Source organism: Blennius ocellaris, assembly GCF_963422515.1.
Source record: "Blennius ocellaris genome assembly, chromosome: 14".
Lineage (NCBI taxonomy): Eukaryota > Metazoa > Chordata > Actinopteri > Blenniiformes > Blenniidae > Blennius > Blennius ocellaris.
The window spans coordinates 1,668,367-1,693,647 of record NC_137663.1 but is presented as its reverse complement, the minus strand read 5'-3'; the positions used below and the strand labels follow the sequence as shown (position 1 = coordinate 1,693,647).

Sequence of the window (25,281 nt, the reverse complement as noted above, 5' to 3'; positions counted from 1 at the left end):
ATTACTCAACTGCTTTCCATAACTACTTTTAGTCAGTTTAAACTGGGCTTACACTCAACACTGTTTATTGCTGTAATCAAACACATTCTCAACTTAAACATAACATGGACAAAAAGAAGAAACTCGACATGAACGATACATTAACATACTCATTTAGGGACACCGACAAACTGTCTGTGCTTGCAGCACTTAGCTCGACGCACATGCGGCTAACACTTAACTCGACACACATGCGGCTAACACTTAGCTCAACGCACTTGCGGCTAACACTTAGCTTCACCATCGGCCGAGAAATAAACACACAGGCACGATCATATTTCACCCGACACGTCGTACTGGCTGACCAACTGCATGTAAATATCTTACAATTGCTATTTTGGTTTTATTTCACCGTGTACTGACCTGAAAATGGGCAACAAAGGGAACACAAATGAATACCCAGGAGCTGCCGTTGATGGTCGGATTGCATTTGGAGAGACACCGGAGGCGCACTGCAAAACCAACCCGGCGCAACACGTCACACCCAAGCTTCCACCTCACTTCAGTTCCCTAATAACACCTCCAAACTCAGGAATACACCACATGATACATACAAATGTGAATAAATGCAAACAAAGCTCAAAATGTTATTTTCACCTCTAATTTAAACAAAAACAATGTGGTCACATATTTTTAAGTGCGCCACATTGACCTTGCGAAAGTCCAAGCAGAATCTCAGGCTGCCATCTTTCTTGGGAACCAGGATGACTGGGCTGCTTCATTCGCTGAAGGGCGCCTCGATGACTCCCAGCTGAAGCATCATGTCCAGCTCCTCCTTCATGACTGGCAGTAGTTGCTCTGGCACCCTGTATCAGGGCTGCCGCACGGGGTTGCCGTCCTTAAGCATCACACGGTGCTTAACCAGCTCCATCCGGCCAGGTTGTTGAGTGAAGAGGCCCTCTGGTAGGAGGTTGTACAGGTCACGCTGTCGCTCCTCTGGCAGATGGCTGAGGTCCAGCTGGCTCTCTTCCTCTCGGCCTGGCAGATACTGTTCACTGTACTCTTCCTCATCCTCGACTGCTCAGATGAACTGCACTGACGTCTCCTGCTGTTGCTCTGACTGAAGTTCTGGCTCCTCCCACTCATTCCATCGCTTCAGCATGTTGACATGGAAGACGTGATGCTTCTTTCGATGGTCTGGCGTGTTGATCTCATAGGTCACCTCTCCCATCTTGCGCGTCATGGTGTAGGGCCCCTGTCATTTCGCCAACAGCTTGCTGTCTGAGCTGGGCAACAACAGCAAGACCCGATCACCAGGCTGGAAGCTGCGCGTGTGGGCAGACCGGTTATACCAGGCCTTCTGTCGATCTTGGGACTTGCAGAGGTTTTCTTGAGCCATGGCAGTCACAGCAGTCAGCTTCTCCCTCATCTTCATGATGTAGGAGATGATGTCAGTCTGCTCTGGTGTTTCTCCTTCCCAGGTCTCCTTCAGTACGTCCAGTGGGCCCCGAACCTGACGTCCGTACAGCAGTTCGAAAGGGGAGAACCCTGTTGACTCTTGGGGGACCTCTCTGTACGCGAACAACAGGTAGGGTAGCCACTGGTCCCACTCTTTTCCGCTGTCATCCACAAACCTTCTGAGCATATTCAACAGGGTCTGATTGAACCGCTCGACGAGTCCATCAGTCTGTGGGTGATAGGGAGTGGTTCTGATGCGCCTTATCCTAAACAGGTCATAGAATTGCTATGAAGTGTTCTACTCATGAAGTTGGGGCCTTGGTCTGTTAACACCTCACGGGGGATCCCTACTCTGGAGAACAGTTGTAGTAGGCAAGAGGCAACATGCTTAGCAGTGACCAGTTTTAGGGGGAAGGCCCCAGGGTACCTGGTAGCACAGTCACAAATGACTAAAATGAAGCGGTTCCCTGACCTACTCTTTACCAGGGGACCAACAACATCTACCCCAATACGCTCAAATGGGGTGTCAACTACAGGGAGTGGCACTAATGGGACACGTGCAAAACCTTTCCCTCCAGCTGGCTGACATTGGGGACATGACCTGCAGTAGTCTTTAACTTGCACAAACATTCCTGGCCAGTAAAAGCGTCTGCTAATGCATTGCAGTGTCTTCATATGTGCTAGGTGACCTGCCCATGGGATAGTGTGGCCAAGCTCTGGCACCACAAGCTGCAAACCATCTTCACTTTGTCTGTACAGGATGTATTTCTGCAGAGTAAAAACTTCATTGCCAAGGGCTGGGACAAAGCAAGACCCCTCCTCTGCCTTCTTAAACAGTCTGACTAGCGTTGGGTCTGCACGCTGCACTACAGCAACATCACCAGAAAAGTGTACATCAGCATCAGACGGGCTAGGGGGTTCAACATCTGACTCATTCTGTAGGCCTGTCTGCTCTACGATGTCTCGCACTGTCTCTCTACGCTTAGCACATCTCTCCTCTCTGGTGCATGCTGGCTCAGCTGGGACATCCTCACCAAAAAAAGGAAAATCTGCCATGTCATCAGGTTTAGCCTTAGCCATAGCTCTTGTCACCACATAGCTCAAAGCAGTTTTACCTACCAGGTCTGACAACACAGGGAGGTCTTGGCCTAACAACATTGGGTATGGCAGTTTGGGGACCAGCCCCGCCTTGAGCAAATACGTCTGACCACATACTCTGACATACACATCTGCTGTACTATGCTCAGTTGTATCACCATGAACACAACAGATAGTCAACTTGTCATTCTCATTTCTGAACTCAAAGGGGATTAAATCTGCCTGAACCAATGTCTGTGTGCATCCTGTGTCAACTAGGGCGGTGGTGGGTTTACCATTAAGCTCGAAAATAATGACAGGATCTCTGCTCTGCTGCGTCTTAATGTGTGGGCTAGGGTTGGGTACATAGCATAGGTGGGAATGCTTGGGCTTTCTGAGGGGGCAAGCGGGGCTCTTGTGACCTTCCCTACCACAGTTATAGCATGAAACACCTTGGGGCTTAACACTGCTTAACACTCCTGTTCATGAAGCCACAGTGTTCTCCAAACTCAACCTTCAAAACGCTTATCACGTGATCTCCACAAAGGAGGGAGATGAGTGGAAGACTGCATTCAAGACCCCTGGCCATTTCGAGTATTTGGTTATGCCATTTGGGCTCACCATTGCCCCGGCTGTTTTCCAAGCCTTGATCAACAATGTGCTACATGGCATGCGCAACCATTTTATTTTTGTTTACTTGGATGACATTCTGATTTTTTCGAGAAACCTTGAGGAACATGTCCAACACGTTCACCTTGTGCTGCAGCATCTCCTGGATAACAAGTTATTTATTAAGGCTGAGAAATGTGTTTTCCAGGTGGAGTCTGTGAGTTTTCTGAGTTCCATCGTCAAGCGGGGGCAGGTGAAGACGGATCAAGCTAAGGTTTAAGCTGTGGCAGAGTGGCCCAAACCCATGATTCAGAAGCAGCTACAGCGTTTCCGTTTACTGGCGGTTCATCCACAATTACAGCAGGGTCGCCACACCACTCACCCAACTCACCTCTACCTCCACTTCCTTCCAGTAGACTCCAGCTGCTGACCAAGCGTTTAGGATTCTCAAGCAGCTGTTCATCCAGGCCCCAGTGTTAAGACATCCTGATCCTACTCAGCAGTTCATAGTACAGGTGGATGCCTCAGACTCCAGGGAAGGTGCTGTGCTATTTCAACACACTAAGGATTCTAAACTGCATCCCTGTGCGTTTTTTTCCCAGACGGCTCACCTTGGCTGAACGTAATTATGATGTGGGGAACCGGAAGCTGTTCTCAGTGGTGCTGGCTCTAGAGGAGTGGAGGCACTGGCTGGAGGGAGCTTCCCAGCCATTCATCGTCTGGACGGACCACAAGAACCTCTCCTACTTCCACAATGACAAGCACCTTAATTCCCGGCAGGCATGCTGGGCCCTTATTCCTGGGAAGGTTTAAATTCACCCTCAGATATCGGCCTGGGTCATGCAACACAAAGCCGCATGCCCTATCTCGACAAGCCACCATTGAGAGAACTATGGCGGAACCTGAAGACATTCTATCTCCTGCGTGGTGGCAGTGGCCACCTGGGATATTGAGGATGGAGTTCGCAAACCCAGTGTGCTCATCCAGACCCAGGTAATAGATCTACTAAATGCCTTTATTTTCCTGAACCAGTTAGGTGTCAGGAATCCAGTGCACCCTAACCTTCCTCCAGCAGCGTTTCTTGTGGCCATGTCCCACGACGCCAGGGTCTTCGTCTCCACCTGCTCTGTCTGTGCCCATAATAAGGCACCTCCTGCACCTCATCATCAACCTCCTGGAGGGCTGCTGTGACCACTTCCTGTCCCTAGCCGTCCGTGGTCCCAAATTGCCGTGGACTTCATGACTGGTGTTGGAGCCAAAGTCCAGTGGTCACTCAACCTGATGGAAGGGGGGGGGGGGGGGGGGGGGGCACGTTTTAAGAACAAAGAGACCACATGCTCAGGACTGAAAAGTTCCCCATTGGTCATGTGACCCTCCCCCCGGGTCTTCCCCCCCAGCAAGCTGCAACACTGGAGGTCAACGGCAGGGGAATCCAAACCTTCCTCACCAGCCGGAAGCTTCGGGGAGGGTTTTGAGGATTGGTCCACATTGCCCTGAGCACAGTGGTAACCGGAACCAATGGAAGCGGTATAAAATCACCCGCGGAGGTAACTTCTGTCTCTTCCAAACCGAAAGTGCTCCGAGATGGACGCACCTCTTCGTACGGAGAAAAAGCACCACATGTGTTAACACGCTGACCGGGCCCGGAGTTTCTTCACCTCGCTGGACGAGCCGAGAACCACCCATGAAATTACTTTAGTTTTTTTTTTTGTTTTTTTCCTTCACCCGGATCCTGAGTGTGCGCTGCGACCGCGCACTCCCCGCATGCCGACCTGAACCCCACTTCTTCTTCCCCCTCCTCACAAGAAGCGCTTGATCACCACTGGGATCATCCTGTGGACTTTTCCCCTGTCCACAGACCAGTTCAGGTTCCTTTCTCTGGGACGCCAGATAAACAAGCCCGCAGCCGAAAATCAACGGATTTCACCGGGCCACGGAAGCACGTTCACACTCGTCCAACTAAGTAAGGCTTAGAGTCTGGGCAGGTAGTTTAGAATAACATGACTTTAATATTGTTATGTGTTTTTATTATTGTTTGAACTCGGGGACACAAATCCCGTGTTTTCAAGCAGTCTGTGTCAGCGCATTGGGTTTACATCCATGCGGACTTCCACACCGTGCAGCTCTCTCTCTCAGCTTGCCCCTCTGCTCCTGGAGTCTGAGTGGGGATCCTGCCTAACTCGCATATTTGGACTCCGTGGACAAGCTGCTGAGTTGGACACACAGTAGGGCTCTGTCCTTCTTTCTCCCCTTCTTTTCTCTCTTCTCCTCTCCTTACTAACGTTGCGCAACTCAGCAACAGCTGTTCCTGTGCGCTCCTCCACCGCACCTCCCCTTCTGGGACCGTGTGTAGTTCACTGTCCCTGGGATTTCTCGACCCCGAGACCCCAGGCGCGCTCCAAGCAGACTCACGAGCCATGCACGAGCACAGTGACATCACGTTGTCCAGAAAGAGCGTGCCGAGCGCCTCTGGTGGCCGCGTGGGTGACTGCAATCTTTTGAGAGGCCGCCATTTGGTGGACACGTCGAGTCATTGCATTCTCCCTCCGTGCACCGCCACGCCCCTAGTGGTCGTTACGGTCACTGCCTCGAACTAGACGCCTGCCTCCCTCTGGTGTCCGTTCGAGATCATTACACCCACTCACACTGACCTCCACACCTTCCTTGTTATTTAAGATTGTTATATTTCACACAGGAATATTAACTGACTTAAATAACCTTTTGACAAACGAGACTGAAATTTGGTATTAGCTATTTCCAGCTTAGCTGGTGGTGCCGCAATTCAATTATTATTTGATAAATAACCCATTTATTCAAATTAATAATTTTCCATTAATAAATTATTTTTGATAATTTATTAACTTTTGAGTAATTACTCAATTACTCTAGGAGTTGCTAAGGAGTAAATTATCGTTTATTTCCATTAGTACTTCCAATTTTTCCTAAATTACTTTAAGTAATCTATTATTTACAGTAATATATTACTTACAGTAATTATTAATGCTAATTACCAACCATAAATCCCAACACTGATCTACCCCTTCCCAAGGTAACACTATGTGACTCACCATTGTTGACCACTTTCTCAAGGCGGTATATTTTGTCCCACTCCCTAAACTGCCGTAAGCATCTGAGACTGGGGATTTCATGGTCCAACATGTGTTCTGGCTTCATGGAATCCCGCAAGATATCGTCTCAGATCGGGGGCCCCAGTTCACATCCCAGGTATGAAAGGCTTTCTGTAAGGCTCTGGGGACCTCATCCAGCCTCTCCTCTGGATAGCAACCACAGACCAATGGGCAGACGAAGCGGGCCAACCAGGATCTCGAGACAGCCCTGCTATATGTGACTGACCGACATCCCTTATCATGGTGTTCCCTGTTACCCTGGTTGTAATATGCCCACAACTCACTCACAGTTGCCTCTACTGGTCTGTCTCCTTTCATGGTGTCACTTGGCTATCAACCCTCCCTTTTGCCCACCCAGGAGGAGGAAGTAGCAGTGCCCTCTGTCCAAGCCAATCTCTGTCAGTGTTGGCTTGTCTGGAGAAAGGCCCGATCTGCACTCCTCCGCTCGGTAGTGCACAATAAACGGCTGGCAGATCGCTACACACCCACGTATCAACCTGGACAGAAGATGTGGCTCTCCTCCCGTGACCTGCCTCTCCAAGTCGAATCATGTAAGCTGGCACCTTGCTATATTGGACCCTACAAAATCACGAAGATAATAATTCCATCCATAGTCAAGCTCAAATTGCTCCAGTACTAAGGATCCACCCGACCTTTCACGTTTCTCTGCTTAAGCCCGTCTCTTCCAGCCCTCTGAACCCTCCTGCTAACCCCCCCAGCTCAACTTTTGGAAAGGAACCTTTGTGAACTTGTGGACCTCCTTGTACAAAGTATTGGTTTTTTTCCACCCTTGTGTAGACTCATTGTGTACTGCTCCAGTTTTGGTCCAACACGTACCACAAGCCATAACAGAGTCGGACACAGCTTCACAGAGGTAGGAATCGCCTACTACAGCCTGGAGGAGCTGCTGTTCATTGTTTTGATGTCAGAGCTGTTCTCCTTAAGAGCTGATGTCTTAAAACAGTGACGTCTTGTGGCAGAGCACCTCACTGTAAAATGGCTTTGCAAACATCCACGTTAATGCTTTGCAGTGTTTTGAGCGTATAATACATCCAAACAGCAATATGTTGTCATGAAAAGTTGGATAGAACAGTGCTACTTCTCTCGCCTGCTGCCTGGCTGCAAACTGTGGAATGGATTTCCTGACGCATTACTCCGCGTCTCATTGAGACCCGCCTCCGTTCAGGAAATCCATTCCACATTTTGCAGAGCAGCGGCAGGGAAACACTTGTGGAGTAATTTCAGCAACAATAAAGCAGACACGGCTTCATGGATCAGAAATCTCTGCAGGTTAGATTGCAAAAAATTTCAAAATATCGCAAAAATACCACTAGCAAAGTGGGTAGAACATTCACTTGTCGGAGCAAAGTTTTTACGAGCCTTGGACGTACGGACAAGCCATACAGTCGAGCCCTGAGTGATAAATGAAAAATTAGGACATGAGACCAGTTTTAAGATATTACCGGACCAAGGGCATTTTTACTGGTAATGACTGACTGTCTGACGTATTTCGCAATCACTGACATGCAGCAGAGAACAATTGGCTCTAAACATTAACAATGGTAGAACACAGACATTCTAATAGACAGACCACCAAGTTGGATTGTTATTACAGTGACTGTCAAAATAAAAGTACCAAGTTGGATTGTTATTATGGTGACTGTCCAAATAAAAGTTCCAAGTTGGATTGTTATTGCGGTGACTGTCAAATATAAAAATTTTGTATAAAAACTAGTGCTCTGATGTTAAATCAGATTAATCACAGGGTTGCTGTAAATTCAATTCAATTCATAATATTGTTTATTTTGATCTATATTAATTGCATTTCATGTGCATGAGCAAAGAGACTCAAGAAAGAAGGGAATATATTTGCAGTGAACGTGTTAATAAAAACAATATTTTTCAAACTAAACGTTTATCCTCATTCATGTTCCTGTTCCTCCTTCTTCAGCAGCGAATGAGACAATCTACCTTGTTGACACTGTCCGAGAGGTGAGCTGATGTCTTCTTAGTTACATTGCTGATGCAGCTGAAATCAGCCTCCCACTGAGCAGTGGTTGAAGGAGTGGTGAGATATTTACACGTCACTAGCAGTGGCGACTTGTGTTGAGCTCCAGAATGAGCTGGCTATCAAGCCAAGGGCCCATTTTTCAAGGGGTGTATATACGATACGACACTGGATCAATGGCTCATTTGTACATGCGCAGCAGCATGTGACGGTAACTGGATTTTAGGGATTTTAAGTCATTCTGTGCAAGAGATGGGTATATTTAATATGTTTATCTTCTTATTCGGATTAATCATGATAATAGATTAAGCTGAGTTGATGCTTCAACTTTGTGTAGACAAAACTAACTGAGAAAAATCGGAAGTTCTGAATTGTTGTGTCTACGTGTTCTGGGTTGCTTTTGCTACACATAAAAACGTAGTGTTTGCTAAGATCCACGAACATCAGTACCGTTCTAAGACCCACCCAACCACTGCGCAACTGGACAATCATGCTACCAGCCTGGAGAGCACCGATGACAAAACATTCTTACTCTTGTTCCGCTGCATCATATTTCTTAGAAATTATTTCTATAATCTCTGCATCCTGTCATGTTGCCCACGACTCCATTAAATCAAACACAGTGCATGTGTGTTCTTCATGTATTGCGGACACACTTGTTTTTTGAGCTGCTCTCGGCCGCCGTCATCGCCAGGCCATATGTTTTCATTAGCATGTGGGAGCAGGAGGGTGGATGAACCATCAATCATCAGGAGCAGCAGCAACTAACAGGTCGGAGGAGAGAGGCGCATCGATCTCTGAGCCATGCTCCAGCTCCAGAAAGGGTGAATGTGTAGGGGGCTGTGCCCGGCAGGTGAGTTCAGACTACTTGAGGCAAGTGAAGAAAATAACATGGAGAGCTGGCAGTTGGATCCCATCATCAATGGGAGGAGGAGGAGGTTGTCATGGTGGTGCAAGGTCACACTGGGTCACACTGGTTTTCAGAGAGGATGATTTGGAGAAATATTTTAAGAGACCGTAGTACAGTGGACCAATCATAGCACTTCATGACGTAGTAGAGGACCAATCACAGCCCTTGTAGTCTCTGTACATCTTTCGTTGTGCGTCGAGGTCATAGAGACAGTTAGAGGTGCACCTCGCATCAAAGCGTAGCCTTTACATATCCATGTATGGAGTACAAATAAGGTTTTGGTTGGATGAAGTGGTACAGGTACGGTTGATGTGTCACCTTGTCTTTTTGTATCCAACACAACGTCAAGACCTTTACTATAAGTGTAAAAACTTCCCGCCTCTAAAGGTGGAGTTTTAGTTGACAGGATTGAGAGAAGCAGATTGTCTTCATTGTGATCAGCCATCACACTGTTTCACTCAGCTCCGTCACCATTCATTATCATGCCATTTGTTTTTAATTAGGCACCTTGTCTTGGTGAGTAATTATTGAGCACCTGCACCTCTGAACAGCTGAAGAAGAAACACACTAAACATTCATACATGGAAACATTGAGTAATTGTAGTGGGGAGATGCTGGGATCACGGTGAGGACTGGAGAGGGCAGGGGATGGGAGGGTTCAATTGGCATTCTGGATATTTGTGAGGTAAATGGGGCTGGGGGGTCGTTGGGGGGGGGGTTGTTAATCTCTGCAGCTTACCTTCTTGTATCTGGGAACTGGAAGCTGTTTTTCCAGCAAACATAAAGCCGCGATACAGATGTGATGAAAGCATGCAAAGGAAGCGGGAAAAGGTGGAACAGAAGAAGAAGAAAGAAGATTGAGTGAAATCAAAATCAACATGCAAACAAACATACAGAGAAAGTGTGACAGAGATGAAGATAAAAACAAGTAGGAGTCACTGTTGTGGAGCAGGAGCTGCTGGTTTGCTCGGCTTCATTTCCCAGCAGAGAGACTGATGAAAGCCAAACTGAAACTGAATGCTGTGTTGACACATTCATCTTCACCACAAACCCCTGTATTTGATTTGTTTACCATGGGTTTTGAATTATTTTGGTTTCAGACAACACTTGACAATTTTGTGAACTCGTCGTGCTGCTGCTGCAGAGGATTATTACAACAATGTTTCACACAATGGCAGAAAAATTCAGTTTCAAGACAAATAACATGTCAACACCCCAAGCCTGATGGATGGAGTCGTTCCATGGCAAATAATACAACAGGAAATGACAAAGAGAGTTGCCTGGAACTTCAAAAAATTAGATTAGAAAACAAAACATGAATCAAAGTAGCATCGTTATAGCATTCACTTCATATCAGCAAGTAACTGTCAGTGTGTCCCAAGTTTACAATTTAATGAACTGTTTAAATATTCATGTTAACATTTCAATATTTTCTGTTATGAAGTACATGGCACTCTATTAATGCTACCTTAGTATTTGTTGTTGCTGTCTGTTGTGTTCAGACTAACGTCAAGTTTGATATTTGTCATTTCTTACAAAACCTGAGTTCATATTTATCTGACTGCATGCATTCATGAGTGGGAAAAGTAAAGAAAATGCAGGCTGTAACATTCATCATGGAGTTGAATCGAGAATTGAATTAAGTTGTGAGAATTAAGTTGTGAGACCGGTGAATATGAAAAGCCTGGATGATACCAACTGGCATCAATTCAGAATAAACCAGTATCAAATTGTCATCAAAGTAACAGCAAACCTGTTACATCTGTTAAACAAAAGCCCAGAAAAAAATGCTTCAGTGGACTAATCACTCATTATTTATTGATTATCTTCGAGATGCTCGTTGTCTGGAACTTGACAGCAGCAGAACTAAATGTGAAGATATGAATCCAAATTGAGTTTGCTGCGGCTCTGACACAGATTGATGAGACACTTCGTCGTCTCATCAATATTCAAGCCAAGAAATGAAGAGTCAAGAAATGAAAGAAAATAAAGTGTTTCTCTCAGTTTTTTTTTCTTCTGTTGTTTCACTTGTACTAAGGCAAGGTTGTAAATGGAGACAAGCCATTTCTAACAGGCTCTTTTCTCATGAATGACGAACAATTGCAGTAAACAAGGATATCGAACACCTAAAGCTTCTGGAGAAATGAAGGCAGCGTGTTTGTGTTTGTGTGCTCCCGCAGGAGTGTGTGTGGGTTATAACGAAGAACTCGTCCACAAAACTGAATCTTCAGTGGGGGGATTAACAGAGAACTCATCCGCGGGACTGCAACCTCGGACGCAGGGGAAGGGTGTACAGAAACAACAGCCCAGGCTTTAAATTCTTTTTTTTCCCACAACTTCAAAAAAAGTTGTAAACACAGTGGTTACAGGATTCTGGCTGGCAGCGCCACTGGGGAGCGACATATAACACTTTGGGAAGTCTTGTTGTAGATTCCCATTAAAAATATAATTAATCCACTGGGTCTTCACAGGCTCAGACAAAGGCAGTAAAAATCCACTCTCCTTGATCCTTGATACAATTAATATCGGTGCATCTGGAGTGTTTTGCTGGTATCTTTGCTGGTATCTTTCTATGTGAAGGTAAACACCTGCAGCTGTCACCAGGTGAAAAAAAAAGTGCAGCATGTGCTGCTTGTGGGCGAGCCAAAGGGAAGGTCTATTGAGAAGGGAGTGTTGGCTAAAAAGTCTTGTTGACTATACTGAGGGTTTGCTTTCGAATTCGCTCGTTTGAGCGCACACTTTAGAAACAATTAAACAAGCCAGAGAATGAGATGGCAGACTTTCTTCCTTTCTGGAGTGTTATTCCAGGTATGGGGGACAATTATTACTGTAGGAAAACCATTAGTGTGTGTGGTTTTATTAAAAAAAACTAACAACAGTGCCAACAAGTGGACTACGTCAGTTTCAGAACGTTGCAGTGAAAGCGCAAAACCTTTCTAATGAAAAGACAATGCGCTTTCATCACTTGGAAGGTTGTTGCATTAACAGAGCTGTAGAAGCGTTTCAAGGAGAGTTTCATAAAAACACTCTGTACTGAACAAACACGTGTTAATGAGGGAACTAATGAGCAAAACAAGCCACCTAAATATAGCTGCAGCAACTGCGTCTGTCCTAATGAGGATAAAAAATAGCAAATTACTGTTCCTTCTTCACCGAATCACACGAAGCACTCAAAGAAATAAAAGAAGAGCACATAGAGTGATGGGAAATGACACATAATTCAATGTGTAATAATGGAGCGGCAAAGGGGGAATGGAAAAAGGTGATGATTGAAAACTTAATTGAAGGAACAGGTGGTGTGTGCATGTGTGTGGGTGTGTGTAAGTGTGCATGCATATGTGTGTCTGTAATAACTATGTTTGTATCATGACCAGTGATGCTGGTAATGCATTACGCATTATTATTTCTAAACCAGTAATCAGACTAAAGTTACTTCTCCAAGTCATTCTGTGTTACTGTTGCAGCGTCCTGCAGGACTGGTTTCTTGTCTGCAAAGCCGCTTTATTAATAAACAGAACTGGGCCGCTGCTTCGTTGTCCTCCAAACGGACACACACACACGCACGCACCCGCACACACACACACACACACACACACACACACACACACACACACACACACACACACACACACACACACACACACACACACACACACACACACACACACACACACACACACACAGGGAGTTTCCGCACCGTGCCCCAAACGCTCACCTGACCCGCCCCATTCTTCTTCTTCACTCACCTGTTGGTCCACTCCTCTTCAATGGCTGTAAAACCTTGCTGGATATCGGCAGGAACTAGAACACTCTGTCCTATATGCCGATCCATAGCATCCCAAACATGCTCAATGTGTGACATGTCCGCTGAGGATGTTTTCCGCTTCCAGGAATTGTGTCCAGATCCTTCAACATGGGGCAGTGCATTATCATGCTGGAATGTGAGGTGATGGTCATGGATAAACGGCACAACAATGGGCCTCAGGGTCTCCACACCGTATCTCTTGTGCATTCAAAATGCCATCAATAAAATGCTCCTGTGTTGGTTGTCCAGAACATACAGCTGCCCATACAATTACCACACCACCACCATGGGCCACTCCATCCACGTTGATATCAGCAAACCGCTCAACCACACGACGCCACACACGCTGTCTGCCATCTGCCCTGAACAGTGAAAACCAGGATTCATCATCAAGAGAACATCTCTCCAATCTGCCAGACACCACCCAATGTGAGCATTTGCCGACTCATGTCGGTTATGGTGACGAACTGCAGTCCAGTCAAGACCCTGATGAGGGCGACAAGTATGCATGTGAGCTTCCCTGAGACAGTTTCTGACAGTTTGTGCAGAAATTCTTTGGTTATGCAAATTGATTGTTGCTGAAGCTGTCTGGATGGCTGGTCTCAGGACCCGTTTACATGACAACGAATATAAGTGTATCCGAAAAAAATGTCTTCACTTTTGGGGGGTCCGTTTAAACGGCACTGGTGTCAAGATGCTCTGTATCCATGAAGTTTTCATCCAATCAGCCTGACCACCGTGGTGTCAACCACCCTTAGATGCACACGCGGGGTCAAAAATGACCCAAGGGGTTGTTATTAAGTTGTAATATTTTCATATTCCAGGTATGCCTCATAAAATATGTTTGTGACATGAGGCCATTTGCATTTTTCTTAATTTTTTCATTGATTTTAAGAAATTGCAGTTTTTGTATCACTACCCCACTCTTCCACAAGTGGGGTCAAAAATGACCCCAAGCGGTTCCTATGGCTTCAATGAACCTTTAATTCTTAGCAACCCTGACAGTCCCACGTACACATCTGATGTCAGCAGTCTCACCACCCTGGAGGTCATTTTTACACAGCAACATACATGCAATATTATTTCCATTTATGAACTTATTTTACATTGACAGATTATAATGTGTGATCAAATTAGTGATCAAATGTGTGATCAGATTAGCCTACTTTGTTGTTAACGAACAGTATTATATTTAGGTAGGTAACACAGTATTGTGTTTGCTAACAGTAGCCAACAGTATTGTTAGCTAATTCACACACACTTTGTACCAGACCTTGCTAACTCAAAAGTAGGCTAATGTAATATTAGCTAGTTTTTCATATGATTTATAGTTTTCTGTGCATTTCATACATTGTCCTTTCAAATGTTGTTGTTTTTTTATTTATCTAAAGAAACATGGCTGCCAGGAGGCCAGTGAGGATCCCTGTGGCCTGGCCTTTCACAAAGTGGCACATATGACAGCAGGTCAGCCCATAGAGCAGTTCTGTAATGTCCCTGCTATCCAGGCTGTCAATCACAAAGCAGAGATGAAACCTGAAGCGACAGGAAGCTGCCCATATATGGAGTTATTCACTGACCAATCACAGTGTCGAATTTCACCACAGCTGCACGTCACTTTGGCTCCTTAACTGTCAGAGTTAGAGTGAGAAGGATCGAAGTTTAATTCCAAGATTTTGGAAACAACTGCTCTGAATCCATACTTATCGGGGGAGTATGTGGATAAAAATACCATTATTTTGTAGGAATTGTTGTCCTCTTTCAGACTGTGTGGCTTTGGAAGCAGTCAGACGTAAACTTTGGACACCAGGGGGCGCTGTTCGGCGCCAACGCCCGATTTTTCCCATTAGGATTCAATTGAAATATCCGATTGAGCCATTTTGAAACTTTTTATTCTTTTTTTTCTGTAAAAATAAAATGAATCTTTATTGAAAGTAAATCACAAGCATCAATGAAAAACAGCCAATGTCAGTCGAAGTTAAAAAGGGGGGGCCCTTTTCAATGATGTTCATCTGTGTTATAAGATCTAATAAACAACAGAGAATACAGTGACTTTCTTTACTTGTAACCTTTGTGCACTCTTGAATATGCTGATTCTGGTGCCGTTGATTATAAAAACAATGTATAAAATAACCTTCCTTTTCAATCTAAGTTTTGTGTTTTCACCCACACTCAACATTTTGAATCAAAGCCTAATTGAATAAGCAGTGAAACATACTGATTAGGATTAATTCCAAACCCAATCAACTATTTCTAAACTAATTTTGAACTACAGTGTAATCAAGACTAATTACCACTACTGATTAGAAAACCAAAACTTTCTCACTCCACTTCGTTCGTGAGCTACCTGTACTCATCTCCACCCGTGGGCGCCTTGATGATCTGAACAGCCTGTACTATAGTTCCAGTCACTCTCCTGCACATGCATTTTAGCACTGTGAGCCGTGCGTCCTGCGAGCTCGATAGCTGTGTCTGGAATGGAAGAGTGAAGCCAGGTCTTCATGATCAGCAGAATGCAACAGTCCGGCACAGGTCTGTTTGATGCCAGCTGAAGCCTCAACTCATCCATCTTGTTAGAGAGGGAAAATGCTGGGCAGCAGCGGTTTGTGTGGCTTTCTGCACCGTTGTATGAGGAAACTGGCCCAGAAACTTCGCTTTTGCTTCCTTCTCCGTCACTTGTCTCCTCCTCCTGCCCATGGGAATGATTATCAAGTCGGTGCAGAGAAAAAACATGAACAAAAACAATAAAACACTGCCAACGAGAGGTGCTTCAGGCCATAGCGCCTATCTGGGCTGCCATCTTGGAGTACTATGCAATGCCAGAACAGCTGTGATTCTGAACCTTCTGCACTACCACACCAATCCCACAAGGGGGAGACTGATTAAAAAAAACTTATTTTGTTTAATTTTAAAATAATACAGTCTATGGATAACCTTGCATTGAATGAATCTATATCAAGAGTTTATAGAGCAGCTCTTTATACTAGACAAGCCCTCCTCCCACAGTTCATATGACACCGGAGCATCTAGTTCTTTAGCCCAGGCTTCCTTGTGATGACCTGTATTCACTCGTGTCATAAAAACAAATACAAAGCATGAGACAAGATGCTTAGAGTTCGGATGTGTAACAAGTAAATCGTGAAAAATCTGGCTCTTGGAGATTGATTCCCGTATAAAGTGCCTCACTTGAAGGTAACAGTACAAATGTGACTGAGGGACATTAAATTTAGTTTGGAACTGAAGAAATTAAGCACATTTGTTGTCCATATAAAGGTCCCGAATGCAGTACAGTCTCCTCTCCCCCCAGTTCAGTAAAACACAGTCCATTAACCCTGGCTTGAAAAAAATATTATATGGAATAGGAGTTTGCATTGAAACATTCGGTAGACCAAAAACCTTCTTCATTTGATTCAAAATCTTTACAGAATTTCTAAGAATTAAGTTATGGGCAAGTAAATTGGGGGTGGTGACAGAGAAAAGAGAAGCACTGGAAGAGATGTTCCTGAAACACATGGCTTTGATTTTTAACCACAGTGGAGTGGTTGCAGACATGTGTTGGGATCTCACAAGACCACAGAAAGTTTGTTCATTTCTAGGGAAGATGATTTTCATTTGTCATGATACACAGTCATGATATATGAATTTGGACCCAGGAATGTGATTGACCATCACACCCAGTGGGGAGGACCTTTTGCCATGGCAGACCCATGCAAATCCTCCACCGCTTTCTACTCAAAAGACACTTCCCCCATGCACTCAGCCAGTCACTGATAGGGTGAAGCTCTCAGAAGTTGACGCCTCGAATCCCCCAACCTTCACCAAAAGCCTTTGGAAGAGACTCCTCAAGCGAGTCTTCCCCCGAGTCTTCCCCGGTGAACACCAGGGAGGAGCTGTGTCCAAGCAGCTCCACTCACAATAAGGTTTTGCTCCTGTTCTTCAATGGAGGAAGTGGGTTGCTGGAGGCAGCTCACACAGCGTTAGCATACAGCTAACACCAGAGGTCTGCAACCAGGGGCCTTCACTCCTCTGCTGACCCGACCACGAGGGTCAGACCTTCCCCTGAGCCAGAGACCCAGAGTCTGCTCTCCCATCAACTAGGGAAAACCAACCAGTTTTCCAGGACAGGACGGGGGGAAACAACACCTCACAGAACTTCTTTGTGTTTTCCTCAACAAGCAGGAAAACCATCACAGACCTGAGTGACCAGCTCCTCAGTCTGGACAAAAGGAAGAACCAGGAGAAGAACCAGCGCATGGTTGAGACCCAGGACAGACTTCCTGCTCTTTGATAACCTCCATTTGGAAGGTAGTTTCTTGTGATCCGCCATCTTGTTTTGCAGTTCCATCACATGTCTACGTCTCTCACACACACACACACACACACAAACACCCCCCCCCCCCCCCCTCTCTCTCTCTCTCTCTCTCTCTCTCTCGGTGCATGCTGGGAGTGTGTGGGTGTGAGTGTGTGAGTGGGTCTGGAGTGTTCGGAGAAGTTTTAGTGTGTAAACTGTTTTTGCACTTTAATCTTCGGTGTTTCTCCTCCTCTGGTTCCTCCATGTGAAGGTAAGAGGAGGTTAATTCATCAGTTTGAAGGAAAAGAGTTATTTTGTGAGTAATCAAATGCTTTGTTGGAGGAGTGATGGCGTCCCTCCTGGAGGAGGGCTCACTTCTTCCCGCCATCAAACAAGGCCTTCGGGTGATGATTGACCCCCGGTCCTCTGTGGAGGACGTTCTCCTCGCCATTGGAGATGTAGTGGGACATTTTAATATACTTTATGGCTCCAGGATGAACAAGGCCATGATGGCTTTTCTCCGTGAGGAGAAAATGGTTCATTCACTGGTGGAGCAGGGAATCATTTTTAGAGGATCAGTATGTACCGGTGTCACCGCTATTCGTACCGTCCACTTGGGTCATTGTCAATGTCATCGGGAGATCCCCAACCAGTTGCTGGAGAACCGACTGACCCGCTTCGGGAAGTTCTCTGGCTCAGAGAAATCAAACTCAACTGTAAGAATGGCACACTGCAGCACGTCCAGTCCCGCCGCAGATAGGTGTTCATGTACCTGAGTGACCCGGAACAGATGCTGGAGGTGTCCTTTAAAGTGAAATACGGAGACAGGTACTCCACGCTGTACACCAGCTTGGGTTGTATGAGTGCAGGGATATCGGACATAAACGTCCAATGTGTCCGCACAGAGAGCAGCCCTGCATGCTGCGGCGGCTCCGCCAGCCGCCGCTCCAGGGGCCATGCAATGGCCCGGGCCAGAGGCCGTGGGTGCTGGGTTTCCCGGTGGGCCATGGTCGGAGTGGCTGACCCCCGGTGCCAGTGCTCCCGGTGGGTCACGGACAGCAGCTCTCCACAACAAGAGAAAAGAAACAAGAGAAAGTTATAGGATGACAGAGAAATAAATACAGACAAGAAAAATAAAGAGACGCACACTGTTGAAGACAATGGACTGATAGAGACTGTAACACACACTGAGCAAACTGACACCCCCAGCACACTCACACATACATACACACCCCCCGCTGACACCCCCAGCACACATACACACACACCCCACACTGGTACCAGTGACCTGGCAGAAAAACACCTGGACCACGACATGGAAGACGACGACTCCTTCTCCCAGTTCTCTGACTCTCCCTCTCAGGACGACTCAGCTTCATACACGTTACATAAAAAAAACGACTTTCTGGACGAGACTTACAGATGACAATCAGTGGACATGAAGGACATTTTTTCAGATGTGGACAAATTCATTAATTCTGCCCTGAAAAATTAAAAAACAAGCCAGAGCTGAGGAACTCAGCAAACAGAAACAGTTCTGATTGAAGAAACTCCTGACTAAACTGCGGAAGGAAAGGAGAGGGAAGGTTCCTTCCTGAAACACTAAAACAATATGGATCTAACCATTGAAGGTGGTTTTCACTCATTGATGGTGGTTCACTGTTGTTGGGATTTATGGTTGGTAATTAGCATTAATAATTACTGTAAGTAATGGACTACTGAAAGTAATAGATTACTGAAAGTAATTTAGGAAAAATTGGAATTACTAATAAAGTAACTGGTTGGTTACTCATCGGCAACTCCTAGAGTAATTGAGTTAACTCAAAAGTTAATAAATTATCAAAAATAATTTATTAATGAAAAATTATTAATTTGAATAAATTGATTATTTATCAAATAATAATTGAATCGGGGCACCACCAGCTAAGCTGGAAATAGCTAATACCTCATTTCAGTCTAGTTTGTCAAAAAGGTTATTTAAGTAAGTTAATATTTCTGTGTAAATATAACAATATTAAATAACAAGGAAGGTGTGAGATTCGAGCACAGACTGTTACAAACCAGTGAATTGTCAACAATAAATACACAATGATTACCAAGAATCGATCAATTCAGTTAAAATGCGTTTATTAACAAAAAGGTAATAATTCAAAAATAATTCAGATATTATTCATTAAAACAACACAATCAAGTAATAAACATCAAACACGGAGATCAAATATATTAAACAGCAAACACTATGTACAAAGAAAGAGGGTGTGTGTGTGAGTGAGTGTGTGGAAGCCTGAGTGTGGGTGTAATGACCTCGAACGTCCACCAGGTGGCGGCGGACCTTGGAGGGTCAGTGTGTGTGGGTGCAATGACCTCGAACGGACACCAGGTGGCGGCAGGCGGCTGGTTCGAGGCAGTAACCGGAACGACCACTAGGGGCGCGGCGGCGCACGGAGGGAGAATGCAATGACTCGACTTGTCCACCAAGTGGCGACCTTTCAAGAGATTGCAATCACCCACGCTGCCACCAGAGGCGCTCGGCGCACTCTTTCTGGACGGCGTGACGTCACTGTGCTCGTGCACGGCTCGTGAGCCTGCTTGGAGCGCGCCTGGGGTCTCGTGACCGAGTTTTCCCAGGGACAATGAACTACACACGGTCTCAGAGGCGCATGGGGAACAGCTGTTGCTGAGCTGCGTTTGTTAGTGGGGGAGAGGAGAAGAGAAAGAGGAGGGGAAGAAGAAGCAGTGGACAGGGTTTGTCCAACTGCACAGTCCCGCCGTGTGTGTAACTGTGCAGTTTGTACACAGGTCCAGATATGAGAATGTGCAGGATCTAGACACCCGGAGCAGCTGAGAGAGAGAGAGAGAGAGAGAGAGAGAGAGATGCACAGTGCGGAGGTTCGCGTGGATGTAAATCCAACGCGCCGACACAGATTGGTTGAAAACACAGGATCAGCGTCCCTGAGTTCAAACACAATAATAAAGCACACAGCAATATTACAGTCACGTTATTCTCATTGCCTGCCCAGACTCTAAGCCTTACTCAGTTTGACGAGGGTGAACGTGCTGCGGCGGCCGGTGAAAGTCCGTTGATTTCCCGGCTGCGGGCTGGTTTCTCTGGCGTCCCAGGGAAAACAAGCTAAACTGGTCTGTGGACAGGGAAAAGTCCACAGGATGATCCGAGGATGATCAAGCGCTTCTTTTGAGGAGGGGGGAGAAGAAGTGGCTTCAGGTCTGCATGTGTGAGGAGTGTGCACTGCCAGCTGCACACTCGGATCTGGTGAAGAAGAGGAAAAAATGGAAAAACGAAAAACGAAAGTAATTCCACGGTGGTTCTCGGCTCGTCCAGCGAGGTGAGGCCCGGTCAGCGTTAACACATGCAGTACTTTCTCTCCGTACGAAGAGGTGTGTCCGGCTCGGAGCACATTCGGCTTGGAAGAGGGAGTTTACCTTCGCGGGGGTTTTTATACCTCTTGTTTTGGTTCCGGGTCCTCGCTGGGGTCAGGGCCATGTGGACCAATCCTGAAGGAGGGCCCGCCCCGGACATTCCAGCTGGTGAGGGAGCTCTCGGGCTCCCCTGCTGTTGGCCTCCAGTGTTGCACCTTGGACGGGGGGGAGATCCGGGGGGTGATCACATGACCAATGGCGAATTTTTCCAGTTCTGACCATGTGGTCTCTTTGTTCTCAAAACGTGGTCCCCCCTTCCATGAGGTTGAGTGCCCCAACACTGTTCTGCTCTTCTTCTCTCTTTTCATGGAGACTCTCAGAGTGGCTACTCTAAATATGAATGGAGGGAGAGACAGAGAAAGGAGAGCACTAATATCGGAGCTGTGCAAAGAAAAGAACATTGATGTCTTCCTCCTCCAGGAGACGCACAGCTCCCTTGATAACGAAAAAGAAACCTTCTTCAGTCATGGCACTAATTTCAGTGCAGGAGTGGCAGTGCTGTTCTCACCCCACCTGTGTCCTGAGAGTCTGGAGAACTGTGTTCATTGCCCAGAGAGACTCTTCTCAGGTACTTGGAAACAAAAGAGAGGAGCCACTGTTCCATAACCCCATGCTCCAGGCCAGGCTACTCCACTCCTTGACCATACAGAGGGCCTTAACATCAGCTGGTCTGACCAAGCTGGGTGATCTGAGGACGGCGGGACAGTGGAAGACTGCAGCCAGGTTGAGCCAAGAGACCAGGCTTGAATCACAAAGATTGGTAGAGAAACTGCTGGAGGAGGTGATGAGAGCTTTGCCTGGCTCCTTCCGGGAGTCTCTGGGGAAGGAAGCATCAACTCACCAAACAGCCACGGATTTCGTCTTCCCACAGCTGTCCATCAGTGCCGCAGTCAGTCAGCAGGAGGTGGACAATGGACTTCTGCTCTCCTTCGCTACACCAAAACTCCCTGAGTTTTCTGAACTAAAGAAGAAGGACCTCTACACCATCACGGTGAAGGTCAGGAACTGTGTGTCGCTGACTGGTGTCCAGGAGTCCAGGTGGTCTGTGACGTTGGCACCAGGGTCCTCACCCAGAGGCAGCTGGAGGTTCCTGTACAAAGCCTCCATTGAGAAATGCACTGCGGAGCTCCCGTGGAGTGTGGTACATGGGGTCGTGGCCACAAACAGACATGTGGCACGACTCAATCCCCAAACTGACAGTCGATGTGTTTTCCGCCAAGCCGAGGAAAACCTGGATCACCTCTGGCTGCATTGTCAGAGACTGAGCTCCCTCTTTGCTCTGCTGCAACAGTGGGTGACCCAGTTAGGTTATGTTTTCCATAGGACCCTTTTCATATTTGGACTCTTCAGCCCAATGTAGAAACATCTGCCTGATGAATCTGGTTATCGCGGCGCAACAGAAGCCAGGGTGCAGGGTCTGAAGATGCTCTGCAGATTTTCAGAGGCCTGGTGCCTGCATGACTCAGGGTGGAGTTCACCTTCTACAGAACAGTGTCCAATCTGAGAGAGTTTGTTTCTGTTTGGACTGTCGATGATGTTCTGTGTGCCATAGAGCTGGAAGAACTACTGCTGCACTTCTAGTCTGTGTGTGTGTGTGTGTATGGTTTTTCATTACATGCATATATTGTAAGTACTTATTGTTGACTTTCAATTCCTATCATCCTTGTATGAGTTTTCTTTTTAAAATGAAATCAAATTGAAGAGATGAAAAATTAGAAAATAAAGGACTGGTTAAAAGTCTAAGGTCTCTCTCTCTCTGTCTCTCTGTCTCTCTCTCTCCCCCTCTCTCTCTCTCTCTCTTCAAACACACACCTACACACACCATGCTGTGCGCAGGTAGTTAGAATCTGTTTATTTGTTTTCATTGTAAATAAATTATAGAGGATCATTTTTGTAATCATACTTGCTGTGTTATTAATGTGCACAAAAGTGAATGAAATGTCGACCTCTTCTGTGTCAAGAACTCCAAAATCCTTCAAGCTTTGCTGTTAATTCTGGTAATTGTAATTAATTTAACTATTAATTCAAATTCCTGATCAATTGTTTAGTATATCTTATGAGACTGATAGAACTGAATTGGCTATCATTTCCTGTTAAGACAGGTGGTGTTCTGAAGTATCTGATACAGGTCAGATTCAATTTTCAATAACATAATTAATATCTTTGATAACTATTAATCATTATCGATAGCCAAACACAACATAAATGGTACCGAACAATCCTTATTAGGTAAGAAATCCCTAAACATGTCTCCATCATAGAGACCCCATTGCAAAAAAGTAAAAGCTCTCGCATTTGCAGCCCAGTAAAAGTGCTCAAACACGAGAAGGCCAAAGCCACCACTGCTTGCATCTTTCTGTGGGTGAGACTTGGAAATGCGAGGGGGTTTACCGGCCCAAACAAGCGAGACAATAACTGAATGTAGTTGTTTAAAGAAAGACAATGGAAACAAAACAGGATGGGTTTGGAAGAGGTACCAGAACCTTGGGAGTGCAAACATTTTGATCACATTGATGCCACCAACCATAGAGAAGGGAAGCAGCGTCCAAGTCCGTATGAAGACCTATCTTTCTATCATGTCCAAGAAATTTTGTTTCAGTAAAAGTTTAGGATTTCAGGACATCTTAAGGATAGATTTCCCCCAGTGCCCATTGTGCTATCTACTCCAGTGTCAACTCTATCTACCCCAGTGCTCACTGTACTATCTCTCCCAGTGCCCACTCTATCTACCCCAGTGGCCACTGTGCAATCTTCCCCAGCATCCATGGTGATATCTGTTGTAGAATATCTAGGATCTCTTTGATTCTTGGGCCTACGTATTCACTGATAATTACCCCATCTGCCAGGTCACTGCCACCCCAGGCCGGTTACGTTGTTGTTAGATTTGAGCCCATTAATCAACGTTGTTTTTGCTGGTGGCGCCAGCAACTGGCCTCGGAGGATGAGATTACAGGGAAGCAACTTTATATACAACGGGGAAGAGTTTGTCGGGGGGTTGGTCAGAATGTGCATGTCTGTGTGTGTGTGAGGATGTTTTGTGGAATGTGTCTTTCTCTGTCAGGTGTGGGAGCGCTCCGGCTTTATGTCTGAATAAATTCCATTCTTAGCATCTCACCTTGTGTCTCACTTCATCTTTCCAAACCTCAGGCCATCACTGAAGAGCAGAAATGATCCACTACAATATCTACCCCAGTGTCAACTCTATCTACCCCAGTATGCACTGTGATATTTACCCCAGTGCCCACTGTGATATCCAGTGACGTGCAGTCAGGGTAGGCAGTGCCGACCCTAGGCTAAATTGAAATGAACGAAACATTCATTCTGGTTATTTGTTTTAATTATAATTACTATTTGTTTTTACATCTTCAGTTTACAGTGCCTGTAGATTTGAAAGTCAGCATTTTATGCTTTTCATAGCCCAAATGACTCCTGGTTTGGCAGAGAGGCAGTCCTGCACTGAGTTACTGTGATGACCACACCCCTTGAAGGCAGACTGCTGCTTTGCCTTTGCAACTCATGTCCAGTGAATGGAGGTGTTTGCGCATGCACAGTCAGTTTTGCCATATCAAATCGTTTATGCAAAAAGGCAGATCTTTACGCTGCCTTTAAATATAATTGTGATATGCTAAACACTATACTTACGTTCACGGTGCATTAGTGAATTGATACAGAGCTGCTACGCTCTCTTGTGAGCTGGCGGGATAACAGGCAGGATGGCCTTCATTATCGTGGAAGGATTCTTAAACTTTCTTTTTTTTTGAGAGAAAACACCAGATTTTAAAAGATGGGAGGCAAACACCCAAGCTACCAGACCTTCATCAAAGGAAAGGTCAGAAAATTGTGCGTACTTTCTACAGTGCATCGTACTCAAGGAAGAATTGGCTTCATTGTGCCAGGTTTTCTGCTTTCCATGTCTGCTGTTTGGTGGCACCACTGACAAGGTCTGGACTAATGCTATGGTACTGTGATTTGAACAACTTGCCCTGTGCCATAGCCAAACCTGAAAAATCAGTGGTCCACATACAGAGCCAGATTGATATGAAAACATTTGGCCACAGCAGAATTGACCTAGCTGTGCCAGCAACAATGGAAATTACATTGAGCTGCTGCACCAGCCAGTGTCAGGGACACCATTGTCTTAAAGAACCAGCGCAAGTTGTTTGACTCGTTCCATGATCGTTTTCTGTCACGGTGTGATGCTATGAACTTGATTGACAGCAACACACGTGGCAAGTAACCGACTGCAGAGGAGAGACCAAAGTTGTTTTTCACCATCCTAGATAACATCCGCTTGCAAATGGAGGCAGATCCTAGAATTTCCATTTCAACCTGGAAGAACTTCATTTTCTGGCTTTAGTTGACTGTAAAAAGTTTGATGATCTGTCAGCCCACTTTGATGATGCAAAACTACACAGCCTTGCTAAATATGGCAAGCACTTTGACTTTTACACCTCTGTGATCGACGTCTTCGTCAAGAAGGACAGGCGCATGGACTTCATCTTCAAATAAAATGAGTCTAAATGCTCTCTCTCTCTCTCTCTCTCTCTCTCTCTCTCTCTCTGGCTGAAGCAAAGCAGGAGT

At 45.8% G+C, this 25,281-nt stretch overlaps 1 protein-coding gene across 1 annotated transcript in view; it reads right to left on the bottom strand.

Annotated features, from left to right (window-relative positions):
* doc2b (double C2-like domains, beta) overlaps window positions 1–25,281 on the bottom strand; it is a gene marked incomplete at both ends in the record, with an annotated part of 238,265 nt that overhangs the window by 73,023 nt on the left and 139,961 nt on the right. The window contains one exon of the mRNA XM_080508313.1: window positions 9,909–9,932. Within this exon, the coding sequence (XP_080364439.1) occupies window positions 9,909–9,932 (24 nt within the window). The remainder of the gene's footprint in view (window positions 1–9,908; window positions 9,933–25,281) is intronic.